This window comes from Scatophagus argus, chromosome 9 (genome assembly GCF_020382885.2).
Source record: "Scatophagus argus isolate fScaArg1 chromosome 9, fScaArg1.pri, whole genome shotgun sequence".
In the NCBI taxonomy this organism is placed as follows: domain Eukaryota; kingdom Metazoa; phylum Chordata; class Actinopteri; family Scatophagidae; genus Scatophagus; species Scatophagus argus.
In genome coordinates this window covers 23,132,644-23,145,985 of record NC_058501.1, presented here as the reverse complement: position 1 = coordinate 23,145,985, position 13,342 = coordinate 23,132,644, and the positions used below count along the sequence as shown (strand labels likewise).

General features: G+C 42.2%; 3 protein-coding genes and 1 long non-coding RNA gene across 12 annotated transcripts in view; 2 read left to right on the top strand and 2 right to left on the bottom strand.

Moving 5' to 3' along the window:
- Positions 1-1,323, top strand: part of vwdel (von Willebrand factor D and EGF domains-like) — a 32,586-nt gene extending 31,263 nt beyond the window's left edge. For all 7 annotated transcript variants that reach the window (XM_046399043.1, XM_046399046.1, XM_046399049.1 and 4 more), the window contains 2 exons: positions 124-221; positions 722-1,323. In XM_046399043.1, the coding sequence (XP_046254999.1) occupies positions 124-221; positions 722-736 (113 nt within the window). In that variant the 3' untranslated portion in view covers positions 737-1,323. The remainder of the gene's footprint in view (positions 1-123; positions 222-721) is intronic.
- A 5-nt stretch (positions 1,324-1,328) lies between these two features.
- vwde (von Willebrand factor D and EGF domains) lies at positions 1,329-4,638 on the bottom strand. 3 transcript variants are annotated; one of them, XM_046399062.1, is made up of 5 exons: positions 4,234-4,619; positions 3,858-3,953; positions 3,069-3,173; positions 2,010-2,105; positions 1,329-1,707 (listed from the first exon to the last, which is right to left on the bottom strand). In XM_046399062.1, the coding sequence occupies exons 1-5, from the start codon at positions 4,451-4,453 to the stop codon at positions 1,595-1,597; spliced, it is 630 nt and encodes a 209-aa protein (XP_046255018.1). In that variant the 5' UTR covers positions 4,454-4,619; the 3' UTR covers positions 1,329-1,594. The 3 variants fall into 3 exon arrangements, with proteins under 3 accessions (XP_046255018.1, XP_046255019.1, XP_046255017.1); XM_046399061.1 differs by having other exon boundaries at positions 1,673-1,707; positions 2,965-3,173; positions 4,234-4,638; XM_046399063.1 differs by lacking the exon at positions 3,069-3,173 and having other exon boundaries at positions 4,234-4,627.
- On the top strand, positions 4,457-12,110 carry LOC124064517. The gene is made up of 3 exons (XR_006844271.1): positions 4,457-4,595; positions 7,934-8,187; positions 11,549-12,110. It is a non-coding gene; the product is annotated as an uncharacterized LOC124064517 (long non-coding RNA).
- On the bottom strand, positions 6,574-13,131 carry tmem106ba (transmembrane protein 106Ba). The gene is made up of 8 exons (XM_046399057.1): positions 12,971-13,131; positions 11,371-11,581; positions 10,512-10,575; positions 10,230-10,389; positions 9,559-9,699; positions 9,045-9,094; positions 8,909-8,962; positions 6,574-8,142 (listed from the first exon to the last, which is right to left on the bottom strand). Exons 2-8 carry the CDS (start codon positions 11,567-11,569, stop codon positions 8,022-8,024), a joined length of 789 nt encoding a protein of 262 aa, XP_046255013.1. The 5' UTR covers positions 11,570-11,581; positions 12,971-13,131; the 3' UTR covers positions 6,574-8,021.
- Positions 13,132-13,342: the final 211 nt, after the last annotated feature.

Sequence of the window (13,342 nt, the reverse complement as noted above, 5' to 3'; positions counted from 1 at the left end):
TGCAGTCAAGCATTTTTAACATTGTACAATACATTTTATCAGGTTATATTATTTGGATTTATTCTTGGCTCAAGTGATCACAAGTGTTACAGATCCTGTAATGCTGATGAACTCCCTCCTCAGCGGTCTGTAAGCTGCGGTGCTTGAACGGGGGGAGGTGCGTCCTTCCTGACTACTGCCACTGTCGGAAAGGCTTTAAGGGCCTCACCTGTGCAGTTAAGGTCAGTGCTGAACGTCACACTTCACATACGGTACATGTCTCTGGGTAGCTCGGTGGGAAAAGCACCAAGCGGCACTAATAACTCCAGGGTTAAAGGCTGTTTTCCCACCCTGTTTGGCCTTTTTAGCGTTACGTTCGAGTAACGGAGCTAAGCACCCATTTCTCTGAACGATAAACATGTTTGAAAAACCCACAGAGGGGCCACAGAGGGGGTGAAATATATTTCCATCCCTGTGGTTAGCAGAGTCTTCGAGGTCTCTGGAAAAACCTGGAAAGAACTGCAGAAAGTGATGATGAACGGCTGGTTTGATCTGTCAGAGAAAAGATGCTTGGCTCTGACTCCAACGAAGCAGAAATACATGAGAGATGCTAACTTGAGCTGAGGCTCTTCATGCCACAAAAAAGCACTCACGAGATGATTAAACACTTCACACCGAGAGGCATCTAAAACCTGGAGAAAACAGTATGTGCAATCACATTTTAATGAATTTATGTTCACAGGCATCACAAGCATGATGGAAAAGACGTGAGAAAGTACATGAAAGAAGAAGCTACAAAATGCACAAAGCAAGAAGAGAGCAACATAAACTCTGTGTGTGTGTGCGCGCGTGTGTGTGCGCGCGTGTGTTGGTGGATTTTGGTGCTCTTATGTGAGGCTCCGTGCACGTTTGAAGGCTCGCACAGGGACTTGATGTATTGCACTTGTCTGTTTGCGTCCCTGTGCATCACTACCTCAAGGCTCAAAGCGACACTCACGTCTGTGAGGTGCATCAGCAAGTTTTCAGTTTTAACAATTTAGCCAAATTATAGCCGGGTTTGACCAAACTGACGCGCGCTGTTTGTTTCTAATTCATGAGAAAAATAAAGTATGCATAATTTAGCTGGTACACGTAGGTAACTTGTTTGAGCGTTTGTTTATTTTTCTTTATTGCTTTCATTAATATTGATCGGGCCTGTTTAAGTTATGAGCTGTTGTCCATTTACACTGATACTAAAGATATGCAGTAAAGTAATGACGTCCTTCCTGTTTATGTACGGTTTGTTTCCTGAAAAAAAAAATCTGTCACTGCCAAATTACACAAATAAACAACATGTACCATTTCTCTCCTTTTGATTTGTTAAATGAGCTTTGATAGTGCATGCAACTCACCCCTTTATTCATCCAATGACACTGATCACAGTATGGCAGTACAGTACACAGCATGTTTATACAGTCAAACAGGTTCAACGTGTCTTCAGGAAGAATTACAATTAATATGGTAAAAAAAAAAGTAAAAACTACCAAACTTTCAGCTAAAATAAAAAATCATTTGTCTTCATCAGCATAAAGTCCTTTATTGGGCCTCATTGACCTCTGACCCCAGCAGGGTCACACTAGTGGGACTTCTTCCTGTCCTGACAGCGAGGGCCGGAGAAAGGGGGGCGACAGCGACATTTGTCAGGTGAAATACACTTCCCTCCGTTCAGACAGGGCTGGGTGCACACAGCTAGACAAAAAAAAACAAGACAAAAGGTGTTTAATCGGTTGTAAAGAAACAAGAGAATGACTGTGAGGAGCTTTTACTGTAACATCTGGAAAAACACTTGAGCTGAAAAGCTTCCTTTAGCAGACGCATGCATCTGATTTATGTCGCGTCCGGCTGACTGGCAGAGCGAAACCTCACTAAGGTGCACACAGTTTAGCGGGATCCAGAGAATACACAAGCATAACCAAAGAGAACGAGCGAGACAAAAGAAACCAGGCCTGTAAAGTGCACTGGTGTGTACAAAGCGCTTGGTGTGAACTCACCAGTATGGCAGGCGCCACCCAGCCAACCTTCTGGACAGCTGCAGATTCCTGGAGCCACGCAGATCCCCCCGTTCCTGCAGCCCTGCGGACAGATCGCTGCAGGGGGGCAAACCACAGAGACATGTAAATTCTCAGCATGCCAGGAAACAGATCTGAGTTAACGTTCAGTCAAAGGAATAGTCGACATTTCAGGAAACTTCTTGCAAGAAGTTAGGTGAGGACATCACTAAGCTGTCTGCTAAATATGAGGACACAGCCAGCAGCTGACTTAGCTTAGCTTAGCATAAAGACTAAACAGGAGGAAAGAGTTAGCCTGGCTCTGCCCCAAAGAAACAAAATCCACCCACCAGCACCTTTAAAGCTCACTAAACGTTATACTGTATATCCCACATGTTTAAATCTGTACAAAAACCCAAAGTGTAAAGATGACAAGCTGGTTTGACAGGATCGTACACAGATTTTGCCACCTGTGGACAGAGTCAGATTCACTAGCTTCATATTTAGTGTACAGACACAAACAAACTTGGGGCAAAAAAAGAAATAAGCACATTTCCCAAAATATCAAACTGCTTCTTTAAATGTTAGTAGCTGAAGATGAGCCAAGAACTACTGTTTTTCAGAAGCAGGTTAGCTTAAAGGTGAACGTGGTCGCAGAAGAGATTCGGGTCAAAACATACGTGTAAAAATTGTTAAATTTACGTCTTTATTTATCAGTGGTTTTCGTAATCTTCATGAGCCAGATAGTTAAATAACACAAGTGTGGACGCTTTGAATTTCGAAGATCCGCAAGACTAAACTGTAAACACTGTAGAACAATCTGTATGGGGCCTTGTGTCGCTAAGCCAAACTTAAATCACAATTTACTGCTCAGAAATTCACAGGCGGAGGGTTGACTGAATGTTCCTCTCCATCATGACAGCAACTCAGAGCAGGAAGGGCAATCTGAAAGTTTTAGAGGGCTGCTGCTGCTGATGAGTAGCTCCAGCTGAGAGATGGGCTCCATTTGGTGGCTTTGACCTGTGGTGTTAATAGGGTAATTGGATACGGCTGTAAACAGACCCTCTTGGCATTTGGAGCCGGTCCAGCTCGAGGGGCATATACACTTGGCCACTCCGTTGACGGCGATGCATTCCCCTCCGTTCCAACATCCCCCGTCACACGTCACTGTTGGAAGTCAGACACAGATCAGCGGCGATGGCTTCACCTGTGCTGCAAGTGCTTTCAGCTACACTCACTTTAAATATAACTTGGTCATGATTTCTAACTCCAAAAACCTCATATTTTAGTTATTATTTTAACTGTTCGGTTATATTTTCTGTTAATGTCATTGTCTAAATAAGTGCCTCCAAACCTTTTGGCCTTGTGACCTCTTTAAAAATGATTTGCGTACTCACTAGTTGCTTATGTCTACTGCTTAATTTTAATGTAAAATCATTTGTGAAACTGTGGTCTAAACGTTGTTTCAAAGAATTCTCCGCCATAACTCTGGTGGATGAACACAAATCACAAGCTTATTGTTACACCAAACATGAGCCACATTTAAATATATTTATAAAAGCCCTGCTGCAGCCTTGTTTCTCGGAAACCTTCTGACTGGAGGTGAAGTCTGGCACAAGAGCAGCCGCTGTGCGTTGAAATGTGTGGATATCTTCTACTGTATCCCATGGAGGAAGGAAATACAGGATTCATGAAAGGTTCTGCGAGCTAAATGCATGTTTACAGATGACTTTAGAAAGGGGGACAGCTTTCAGTCAGTCTTCCAGGCTTCAGAGTCACACACAAATTAACACCAACTGTTGCTGCAACCAGATGGTTCATTTCACAGTTGCTGTGAGCAAACCTGCTTACCTCTGTGGCAGTATCGTCCTCCGAATCCAGGAGGACATCTGCACTTTCCAGGGCGAAGACACTCTCCTCCATTCTTACATTTGGGATAGCAGTTGGCTGCATTCACACAAGCACACACACACACACGTTTCTGACATTACTGTTAAAACTCAGCTTCAGACTTGTGGTGTCGCCCTCAAGTCATCTTTATGGTTTTCTTTGCAGCTAAATGTTAGTAACAAAATAAGTAATTATGATGAGAAATGGACTCTTAAAATCAAAATGGTTTTCTCATTAATAAATGGCGTCTATTAAACTGTACAGTATATTATAAAACAAAATGAAGCTGTGCTCATGAAACAAAGGAAAAGTGCAGATGAAAGGCGTGTAACATCACCATACTGGCAGGTCTCTCCCTCGTAGCCCTTGGAGCAGAAGCATGTGTTGTTGCGGATGCAGACTCCTGCGTGTTCGCACGGCGGCTCGCACTTCGCTTTGGGGTCAAAAACGAACCCGACGGCGACTCCCCGCGGGGCATCCGAACCCGCGGAGCAAACGCTGGCGAGAGCCACCAAGGCAGCCAAAAGCGCCGTTGAAGCGAGACCCGCAAAACGCATGTCTGCTGCCGTGTTGTCTCTCAGCTGGTGAGGGGAAGGAGCAGAGACAGCCGGTGGACGGAGGTGGAGGAGAAAGTCCCTCACAAGCACCGACACTCCTTCACGTCGCCCCCGCTGTTGCTCACAGGGAAACTACAACCAGGTTAGTGCCGGGGGGAGGGTCCTGGGCTGGGGGGGTGGAGGTGGTGGAGGTTCAGAGTGTGTGGTAAGCATTGAAAGTGGACACTGACACACAAACGTTCGTTGGAAGTGAATTGGACATAATATATATTAAACAAAGAATATTTCTCAAAGTGGTTTTGTCGAAGCCCAGCGGAACGCTAACGTTAGCTTTTCGCTACCTAGCAACACCCAAATTAGCTACCATTAGCAAGCGCTAACTCTCAAATCAGGCAAAATGTGCTGCAAAGCCAAATGAGGGCCGTCAAGTCGGGGTAAACAGGAATATTGTGAGTTTCTTTTAGTAGTATGATTGAAAAGCTCTGGTTAGTGCTTCAAAACAGGAAATATGATGAGCTAACTTTAAGTCACTCGCCTCAGAATAAGCTAACTAGCCTCAGTGGTGGGTCAGTCCGTACAAACTCTGTGAAAAGTCATAGAAGTTATTTTTAAACTGTAATGAACATCCCAAAGTTTTCTCAACGGTTGGTACAAACTGTGTCCGGCAGAATTAATGTAATGGCGCAATAATAAAATCACGGCAGTCGAGGTTGGATTATTTTCATAGCTTCAATGAAGAGCTGCAGCAGTATGATAGCCTCTAAAATGGTTCATTCAGACGGCGGAATAAGATAAATTTAACAATCCTGAATGTATCGATGAGGAAAACTTTACAGTATGTCATCAGATTAAACAAAAGCAAACAGGTGAGCATAAAGTCATTATTACAGACAAAGGTACAGTGTCAGTATTCCGGTCAAATAGTTCATATTTGGCGTGTAATGTCTTCTGTCCTTCGGGATGGGAGAAAGGGGAGGCAGAAAGGGGGTTTGGTGTGGAGCCAACAAGCTTATTATTTTCAGAAAGTAAGTCCTGTTTTAAGATGAATTCATGTAGGACACATGGAAAAGCCATTTCCTTTTACCTGGTGAGAGGAAGTGCTGGGTCTACAACTGTGGGGTGAGGGGAAGGTCTGCTGTAATCGCAATAACACAACCAAGTCAAATGTGGCTGAATTCTTTCCCCCTTAAAAAGCCAGTATTGCTTCACCACAGTCGATTCAGAGTTCTGTTTGCAAACAGCTGGTTTGCAACATAGTCAGACAAACGATCCTAAAACGTTGAAGTTGCTGCTTAAATTTTCACAAAGAGTCCATAAGACAGACGTTGAAATTCTGGTTGTGGCCCAAACCGCTGACCTGGATCTCAGAGAGGAAGTGAACTTGTGTTTAAATGAGTGCAGCAGATGTGAACATAGCATGATACACTGGAGACATCTTTCGTTTGTAGCTCCAGCAAGGAGTAATTTAAGATGTATTAAAAGCAGAGGCTGGAAAAAGAACAGTAAGGGAAATTATTTGGGAGTAAAATGTTATATTAAACCTCTAAATTGCATACTTTTTACATGTAAAATCAAAAAAGTCAGCACCAACAGTGATTTATTCAGTAGATGAAGTGTGTGTTTCCTTCTGGGTACTTGCTGTACTCTTTTGCCTCAGGTAATGGGGGACCATCTTGTGGTGGGACCAGTGAATGTTGTTGGTCATTCAGCTGATTTGTCAACACTTTGTCATCTTAACAATAACTGAGCACAACGCCTTTGTTTCCTGCTTTCCTTTAAGCTCACCGTACCTACAGTTAACTGCAGCTGATCTGTCAATCAACAGAAAATGAATTGGCAACGAGTTTTATACTTCGTGAACTGTAAAAATTGTTTTTTAGAAACTGAATAGCTGCGTTTTAGACTGTTTGTTCCACAAAATAAACATCAGAAGATGTGCCTTTGGGAAGCTGTGCTATTTTCAGTCATATTGTAGATTAGTGTTTCAACAATTCAATCAGTTAAATTAGTGAAATAACCTGAACAGCTGAGGGATCTTCAGCAGCGATTAGCAGGACTGCTCGGCACCACCCAGTTAGTGCACTGAATACTACAAACAACCCCAATTAATTGAACAAAACTTTCAAAATCACTCATGAGTTTATTTTCAGCTTCATGCATGAAAAAGAAACAAAAGACTGGCAGCATCAGTAACAGAGAAGTATTCACATCTACAATGTCTTTCATCAAATATCAAGACGGGTTGGGTTTGGGCGTTACGGCGTTTTATCTGACCTGTGCAGTCACAAACGCACACGATCGGAAACATCGAACTTTTAAATAATTACCATTTATGACATTTCTGCATTATGGAAAGAAAGTCCAGTACTTTATGCGATCTGTTTAAAAATGTATAACATTATCAGAGCATGTGAACCCTTGTGGTATTATTCACTTCGTGTAATCATCAGCCAATATAAAATGATACCATGGAATGAACGTGACAAAAGGAAGTCATAATATTTTAAAAATCCAAGAAACTCATCAAACAAAGCTATAGATAGATTAAAATAGCAAACACATTATTGTGAATGACACCACAAAAACAGGACAGCCTCATTAAAGGGAAGAAGCTTCTCCCACACCAGCAGTCGTTCTTGATAAAACATGTTTTCAAGCAAACCTAAAGGAAATTACAATTTTTACATTTACACGTCTGTATTTCATAGCCCACTGTAATGCTCCCACATTTTCTATGGTTAAAATATTATCCCTTCTAAAAGGTTTTCCTTTATTTTAAGTCTTCACAATTGTCAGATTTGTGTAAAATCACTCAGCTGAATGATAAACATAAAAGAAATCTTGTGGTCTCCGTACTTAAACCAAAAATGAAGCTCTGTGAGCCAAAAAAAAAAGAGAAAATGACAAAACCTGCCGTCTGTATTGCACCACATGAAAAGAGAGAGGCTGCTATAGGAAGGATTGAAAAGAGGGCAGGAAGAAGTTGTAAGGAAAAGCTCAGTGGTTTTTATTGTGCGGGGAAAAAATGGCTTTTGGTTGTAGTATTTTTCATTAAAAGTGGTGCAGAAGAGTTGGCTGTGGTAGCGGTTACAGCATTTCTGTTGCACTCAAACAATATTCTTAGATAAGAGATAGATAAGGAAAGGAAAAGGGATAAAGTGCATCATATCTTTAACTACTGCTTTCAGTAATTTAAGTGTTGAGGAGTGACACTGTAAACATGATGGGAGTGCACACCAATTATGTCAATATTAAATTATATTGTTAGATTTTATTGGCACCAGGGTGAAAAATGACTACAAAACCTTGAGGGAAATCCTGACAAAAGAAAGTCAGCTTTGACAAGTAACCAACTAAAATAGATCTTCTAAACATGACATTTGACGTGCAAAAGGAAGACAGTGGTTTGAAAGTTGAGATTGGATGAGCCACATGACTAATTATGAAATATTATTTCCCTTTCCATTTTTCTGTCGTCAGTGAGCAAAGATTTCCTACGGTCATCCCAGTTACCTCTACAAGAGCCTCAAACACAGCAAAGTGTGACGCTTGGGCTCTTCTGCTTGCCTTATTGGTAGACCTGCACATGCCCATGTAAGGAGGTGGTGTTCCCCCCACAGTCCACATACTGGTACATCTCCTGGGAGACCTGCTCCGAGTGGCCAAAGTACGACGTCGTCACCGTCACCCTGAAAAACAACGGCAGAGTCAACGACTGTACATCAGACAGCAAGGTGAGACGAGCTGAGTTGTTCAGGAAGACCGTAAGTCTTAAATCCTGCAGTGGTGCGGGAAATCTGGGTGGGGAACTATCCTTTGTTTATCAGGTTTAGATTTGAGTTTCAGTAGACTGTAAATATTTCTCTGGGGAAGAACGTGAACCACTCATGGTGAATAAGTCTCAGATAAATAACATAACTTTTTTTTTTTTTTTACATAAACTATTAAGACCAAGACATTCATAATCTTCAAATGCCAGCAGGTTTGATAACAATGTTATCAGTGTTACCAATGTTTTGCCATTCATGTTTTCTGTATTCATCAGACAGACTAGATCAGCTACTTCTATAATTCTATTATGAGCTTGCAGCAGTGAATTTCAGGAACAGTCGTTATGGCTTTAGTTGTCTCTTTTCTCACTGGGATTCAGTCTGATATCACATGATTGCAAAGACTATTTCTGCTGTGGAACAGTGTACATTTACAGTCTATTTTAATGTATGCATAGATGTGTAAATGACCTGGACAGTCAAAGACTCACTGATGTAAGCAGTACTCCACAACCAAAGGCTGTATTGTTTCTGGGCAGCTTTTCAGTATGTGTGGGTGAAACTGTGAGTGTAGAGTTGTTGAGATGAATATGTGAAAGAATAAATAAAGACAGTTTATCACATACAGCACGATGATTATAGAGTACTATAGTGTTTGAAAAAATGTACGTTAAGCCATACTTACTGCATCATGACCACGATGTTGTGAACTTTAATACTTGGCAAAGTGCAGTAGTCACTGTAAGAAAAGAACTGAGTCATTATTCAAAACGATCTGGGTGAAAACAGCATATTTTTATGACTTCTAGCAAAGTACTCACAACATGTAACTCATCTCCTCAGCTAGAGTGGTGGGAACTGTGTAGTCAATCTGCAGTAAACACAAATCAGGAAGCATCTCATGAGAACATTAGCCACATTTATGCTAATCACAACAAAAGCTAATGTAATTTGGTACAGCTTCTGTTTGATCAGTGGCCAGTGGTCCAACAGTGCGCAGTGGTACCAAGATCTGTAATATCACACGACTCGAAAGACAAACAGGCTTTAATGGAGCTTAAATAAGTCTTCTGAAGTCCAGATTTTTTGCAGAAACATAACTGGTATTATTCCTGAGCAATCACATGACAAGCCTGTCAGTTGATTTGAACGAGGTTCTTTGGTATTGTGACTGTGGGTGTAACAAATGTGCTGTTGTGTAGGATGTGCAATGTGCAGTCCTAACTGGAGTGCATCAGAATTTCAGTGCAGTTTTTTGTAACCTACAATAATGACTTGATATTCTCGCCAGGCGTGAATCTGCCACTGTGTACAGTAAAATGTACGTCAGCCCACCTGCCGTTCATCCAGCGGTATGATCACTGAGCTGTTGTTGAACTTGGCCTTGCCTATGACCGTCTTGGAGAACTGCACTTGTGCCGTGATGTTGGTCACAGATACGGCGTAGTAGTTATTGTTGGTGATGTTCAGAGTGCTCTGGATGGAAGGAGATAAAATGTTTAAGATTCTGGCAAAAGCGTGCTCGATGAAAAAGCCTCACGGTGAACTTTGAGGGGGAAAAAATCTTTGTTGTAATTCATATTTCATGGATGTATAGCATTTCAAACCTGTGGTAACTGACTTTTTGGGCAGATCTAAGTCCAACATCCACTTTTTTTTTTAAGTCTGTTTTTAGTCTCAGTCATCCCCTGAGGAAAATATGTTGCTCTTTAGCTGCTAAATGTGCACATTATTCACCAGCTAGCTGGTAACCCTGTACATCTGCCATTTGGTAATTTACTGGTACTATACACAGCTTTTTTAGAGCTTCGTTGTTAAAAATGGCTGTCTGCTGCGGCAAAAAACTTCACTGATGAGAGTAGGAGTGAGAGCGAAGAAAACAGTGAGGCTGTGAGCCAGAAAACGATAACACAAATGGTGCTTGCTTAACACAAAATGCTTAACACAAGTCATACTATTAAATTCTTCAACAGGGAGACAGAGGAATATGGCTACAAGATCCTTACTGTGATGTTGAGATAGACAATTCGTTTGTCCAGGTCATAGGACACATAGGCAGACTTGACTCCGACATAGGAGACATCAATAGAGCGAGGGAACAGGAAGAAAACAGCGAGGCCTGACAGCAGCAGGCAAAGTGCCACTGACATCGTGACATACAGCTTTCTGGGGGGAGACAGAAAAGAGAAGTGAGACCCTGAAACCAGCTGACGACTTCAAGGTTCGCCATGCTACTGCAGACAGCTAACTCCATTTATCATGACAAAGAGCAGTCGGTGTAGACTCACGTCCTGCTTGGCCTGAGCCTTTGGTCGCTGTATGGGATCAGAGCCACGAGCTGATTCTCTTGGCCTGTTGAATCATTCAGACAAAGAAAGGAAATCTCTGTCACTTTACTGATTTACACGACGCAACGTTATCACGCAGCTCCTGAGAACAATTGATTGATGACTGATTTATTCTTAATACGCTAAAATACACAACTCAGTGAATAATGGAGTATAATTTAATGCGTGGATGGATGAGTGCTTTGGCTGTAATTACATCTCAGACAGTCTTTTTGTTTGGCACACTGGTACAGCGGGAAGAAAATAAGACTATGTGAGCTGTGCAGTGTGTAACAATTGTCAAGTGTGTCCCATAAACAACAAAACAAAACCGTGAAATCTTCTTCTCTTATTGTCATGGCAACACGTATGGTTTTATCTAATTAATTAACAAATTAACCTGGCTTAAAGAGGGGCTGAAATAGATCGTCACATGATTTTGTACAAGTTAAACTTGAGATTTCTGGTTTAACCTTTGATAAGATAAGATAAGATGAACTTTATTGATCCCGCAGTGGGGAAATTCACTTGTTGTGGCAGCTCACAAGGACAGAAGAGGAGTGCAAAAAGCAAAGAGTGTGCAAAAACAGTTACAAGAGAATGTAGAGGTAAAATAAATTAGCAATTTACACAGTAAGTAAAAACAGTACACTATAAAGCTATATACAATATCTTAAGATGAAACGTTGTTGTTTGGTCATGAACACTGTACCAGAAAAAATGCTTTTGATGCCTTAACGGTACGACTCTTCATCCAGACTTATAATTTACTGTGTCAGTGGTTACTGAGTAATGTCCACTTGTATCTGTGAAGTTTTACCTCGTGGGATTCTGCCGGTGCCCTGACATGTGGGGCAGGTGACGCTGTCCCGCCCAGTGAACTCCACGTATGGGAACTGAGATACGTCCCCATTCTTTCCGTCCTCCTCTGTTTGACTGTCTCGGTGCCCGCCATCAGCTGTTAGCGCGTCTTTACTCTCGTCTTTGTGCTTGGCCAGGTGTGACTGGGACTTGCCCATAGCTGCAGCTGTCTGCACACAAAGGACGGCACGATGAGAGAGGAAGTGCCATAAATGTAGGTGCAGCGGGACATGCCCACTAACCACACGCCACACAGTCGTCTGAACGTGAAATTGGGTCGGGACGGATTACAGCAAACATTTCCCGGGAGAGCAAGCCTCACCTGGTGCACAGTCCATGATGAAAAACCTCCTGTAAAACTTAATTCTGTTGGGATTTGGAGTGAAGCAAGACTGTGACATTTGCTTCATGTTTTTCTTTCTTTACTATCACCAGTATCTCACTCTGGATGTTCTCTGCCATGTAGGAGTTTACAGCTTTGTTCTCATACTTGGGTGGTATCCTTCTACTATGATCATAGCATTACTGTAGTTCTTTGAGGACTATGCAGTAACAGTATCACTTTATATTACTGTGCATGTTGTGTCAAGCTGCTGTCCAGTCAGTTAGGTGACTTTCTGGTCATTAAGATTTGAACTGATTAAGAATTTGTTTGTCATTTTTGGGGAATGAGGTTTTATTCAGTAGCAGATATTGGAAACTGACTGCTGTCACTAGAATATTCATAAATAAATAAATGTCTTAAATAAGCACAACGCTTTAATGCGAGTGACAACAAAAGCAGACTGAAATGTGCCCCCCCTGACTGTTAGTTTGGTCTGTTTAGTGAGAACAGACCAGTTGTACGACACTTAAATATTAATATTCAGTTGTTACCAGCAAACTGCACTGAAAGTGTGAAAAGTTAAAGTACTCATAGTCCTGTGTTGCACTCATAGTGGATGCATTCACTTGTAATTAGCATTTTGCTATTTAGCCGACTTTAACTATTTTATATACTGTTGCATAGTTTTATATATTTTGAGTATATATATATATATATATATATACTCAAATACTGTACAGGCTTCCCACCTCTGCTGTAAAGTAGCACCAGTCACTGTGTCTTAGGCCACAGCTGCTGCTGCTAACCGCTAAAGTTACGCTGTCAGAGCAGCAGGAAGAAAACGGTGAGATGTCGGGGACAAACCGCAGGCTTGTTGCTCAGAGACACCATCATGTCTGCTGTGTCCACATACAGGACATGCTGGACACCAGGCCGCCACACGGCGGAGGCTCGGCCGGGAACACGGCGTACCGCCCGGAGGGTGACGGCTATACTCGCTGAAGGCCAAAGGCGATAGCTTGCTTTCACATTTATAATTACTGTTTAAATAAAGAAATTAGTCATGTGCTCGCGGAATTGTGATATTTAATTCGCTAACCGCACTCAAAACAAAAGACACGGCCGCCGTGTTGAACCATCCGCATCGAGACACTTCAGCACAGCCGCGAAGTGACGCTAATGGCGGCAGGCTGCCTCCTATTGTGGCTTTCATTTCTGTGTGTTAACATCTTACCTGATTTGTGTTTTATGCTGACTTGTTTGCCATTCGTGGTACCGTCGCCTTTTGTTGTGGTTCAACGCCAGTGAAGCATGAAGCCGACGGTTCCGCCCCCCACCTCTCCTCATTGGACGGACTCCTGATGAGGGACATGTCGGTTTCCACTGTGCCGACCATAACAACACAGAGGGACGTTTACTTCACGGACACAGCGGCAACACGGACTCTGCAGGACCACTTCATCACGTTAGGCCCTTGAAACACCGCGTTTACGATAGAAACACCAGCGCTCTTAACAAATACATACCCACATCTAAACCGATGGAGTCAAGTGAATGTAAAAATGTACTTCAAGTACCTAAAGGAAATTAAGCCCACCAGAAGCCA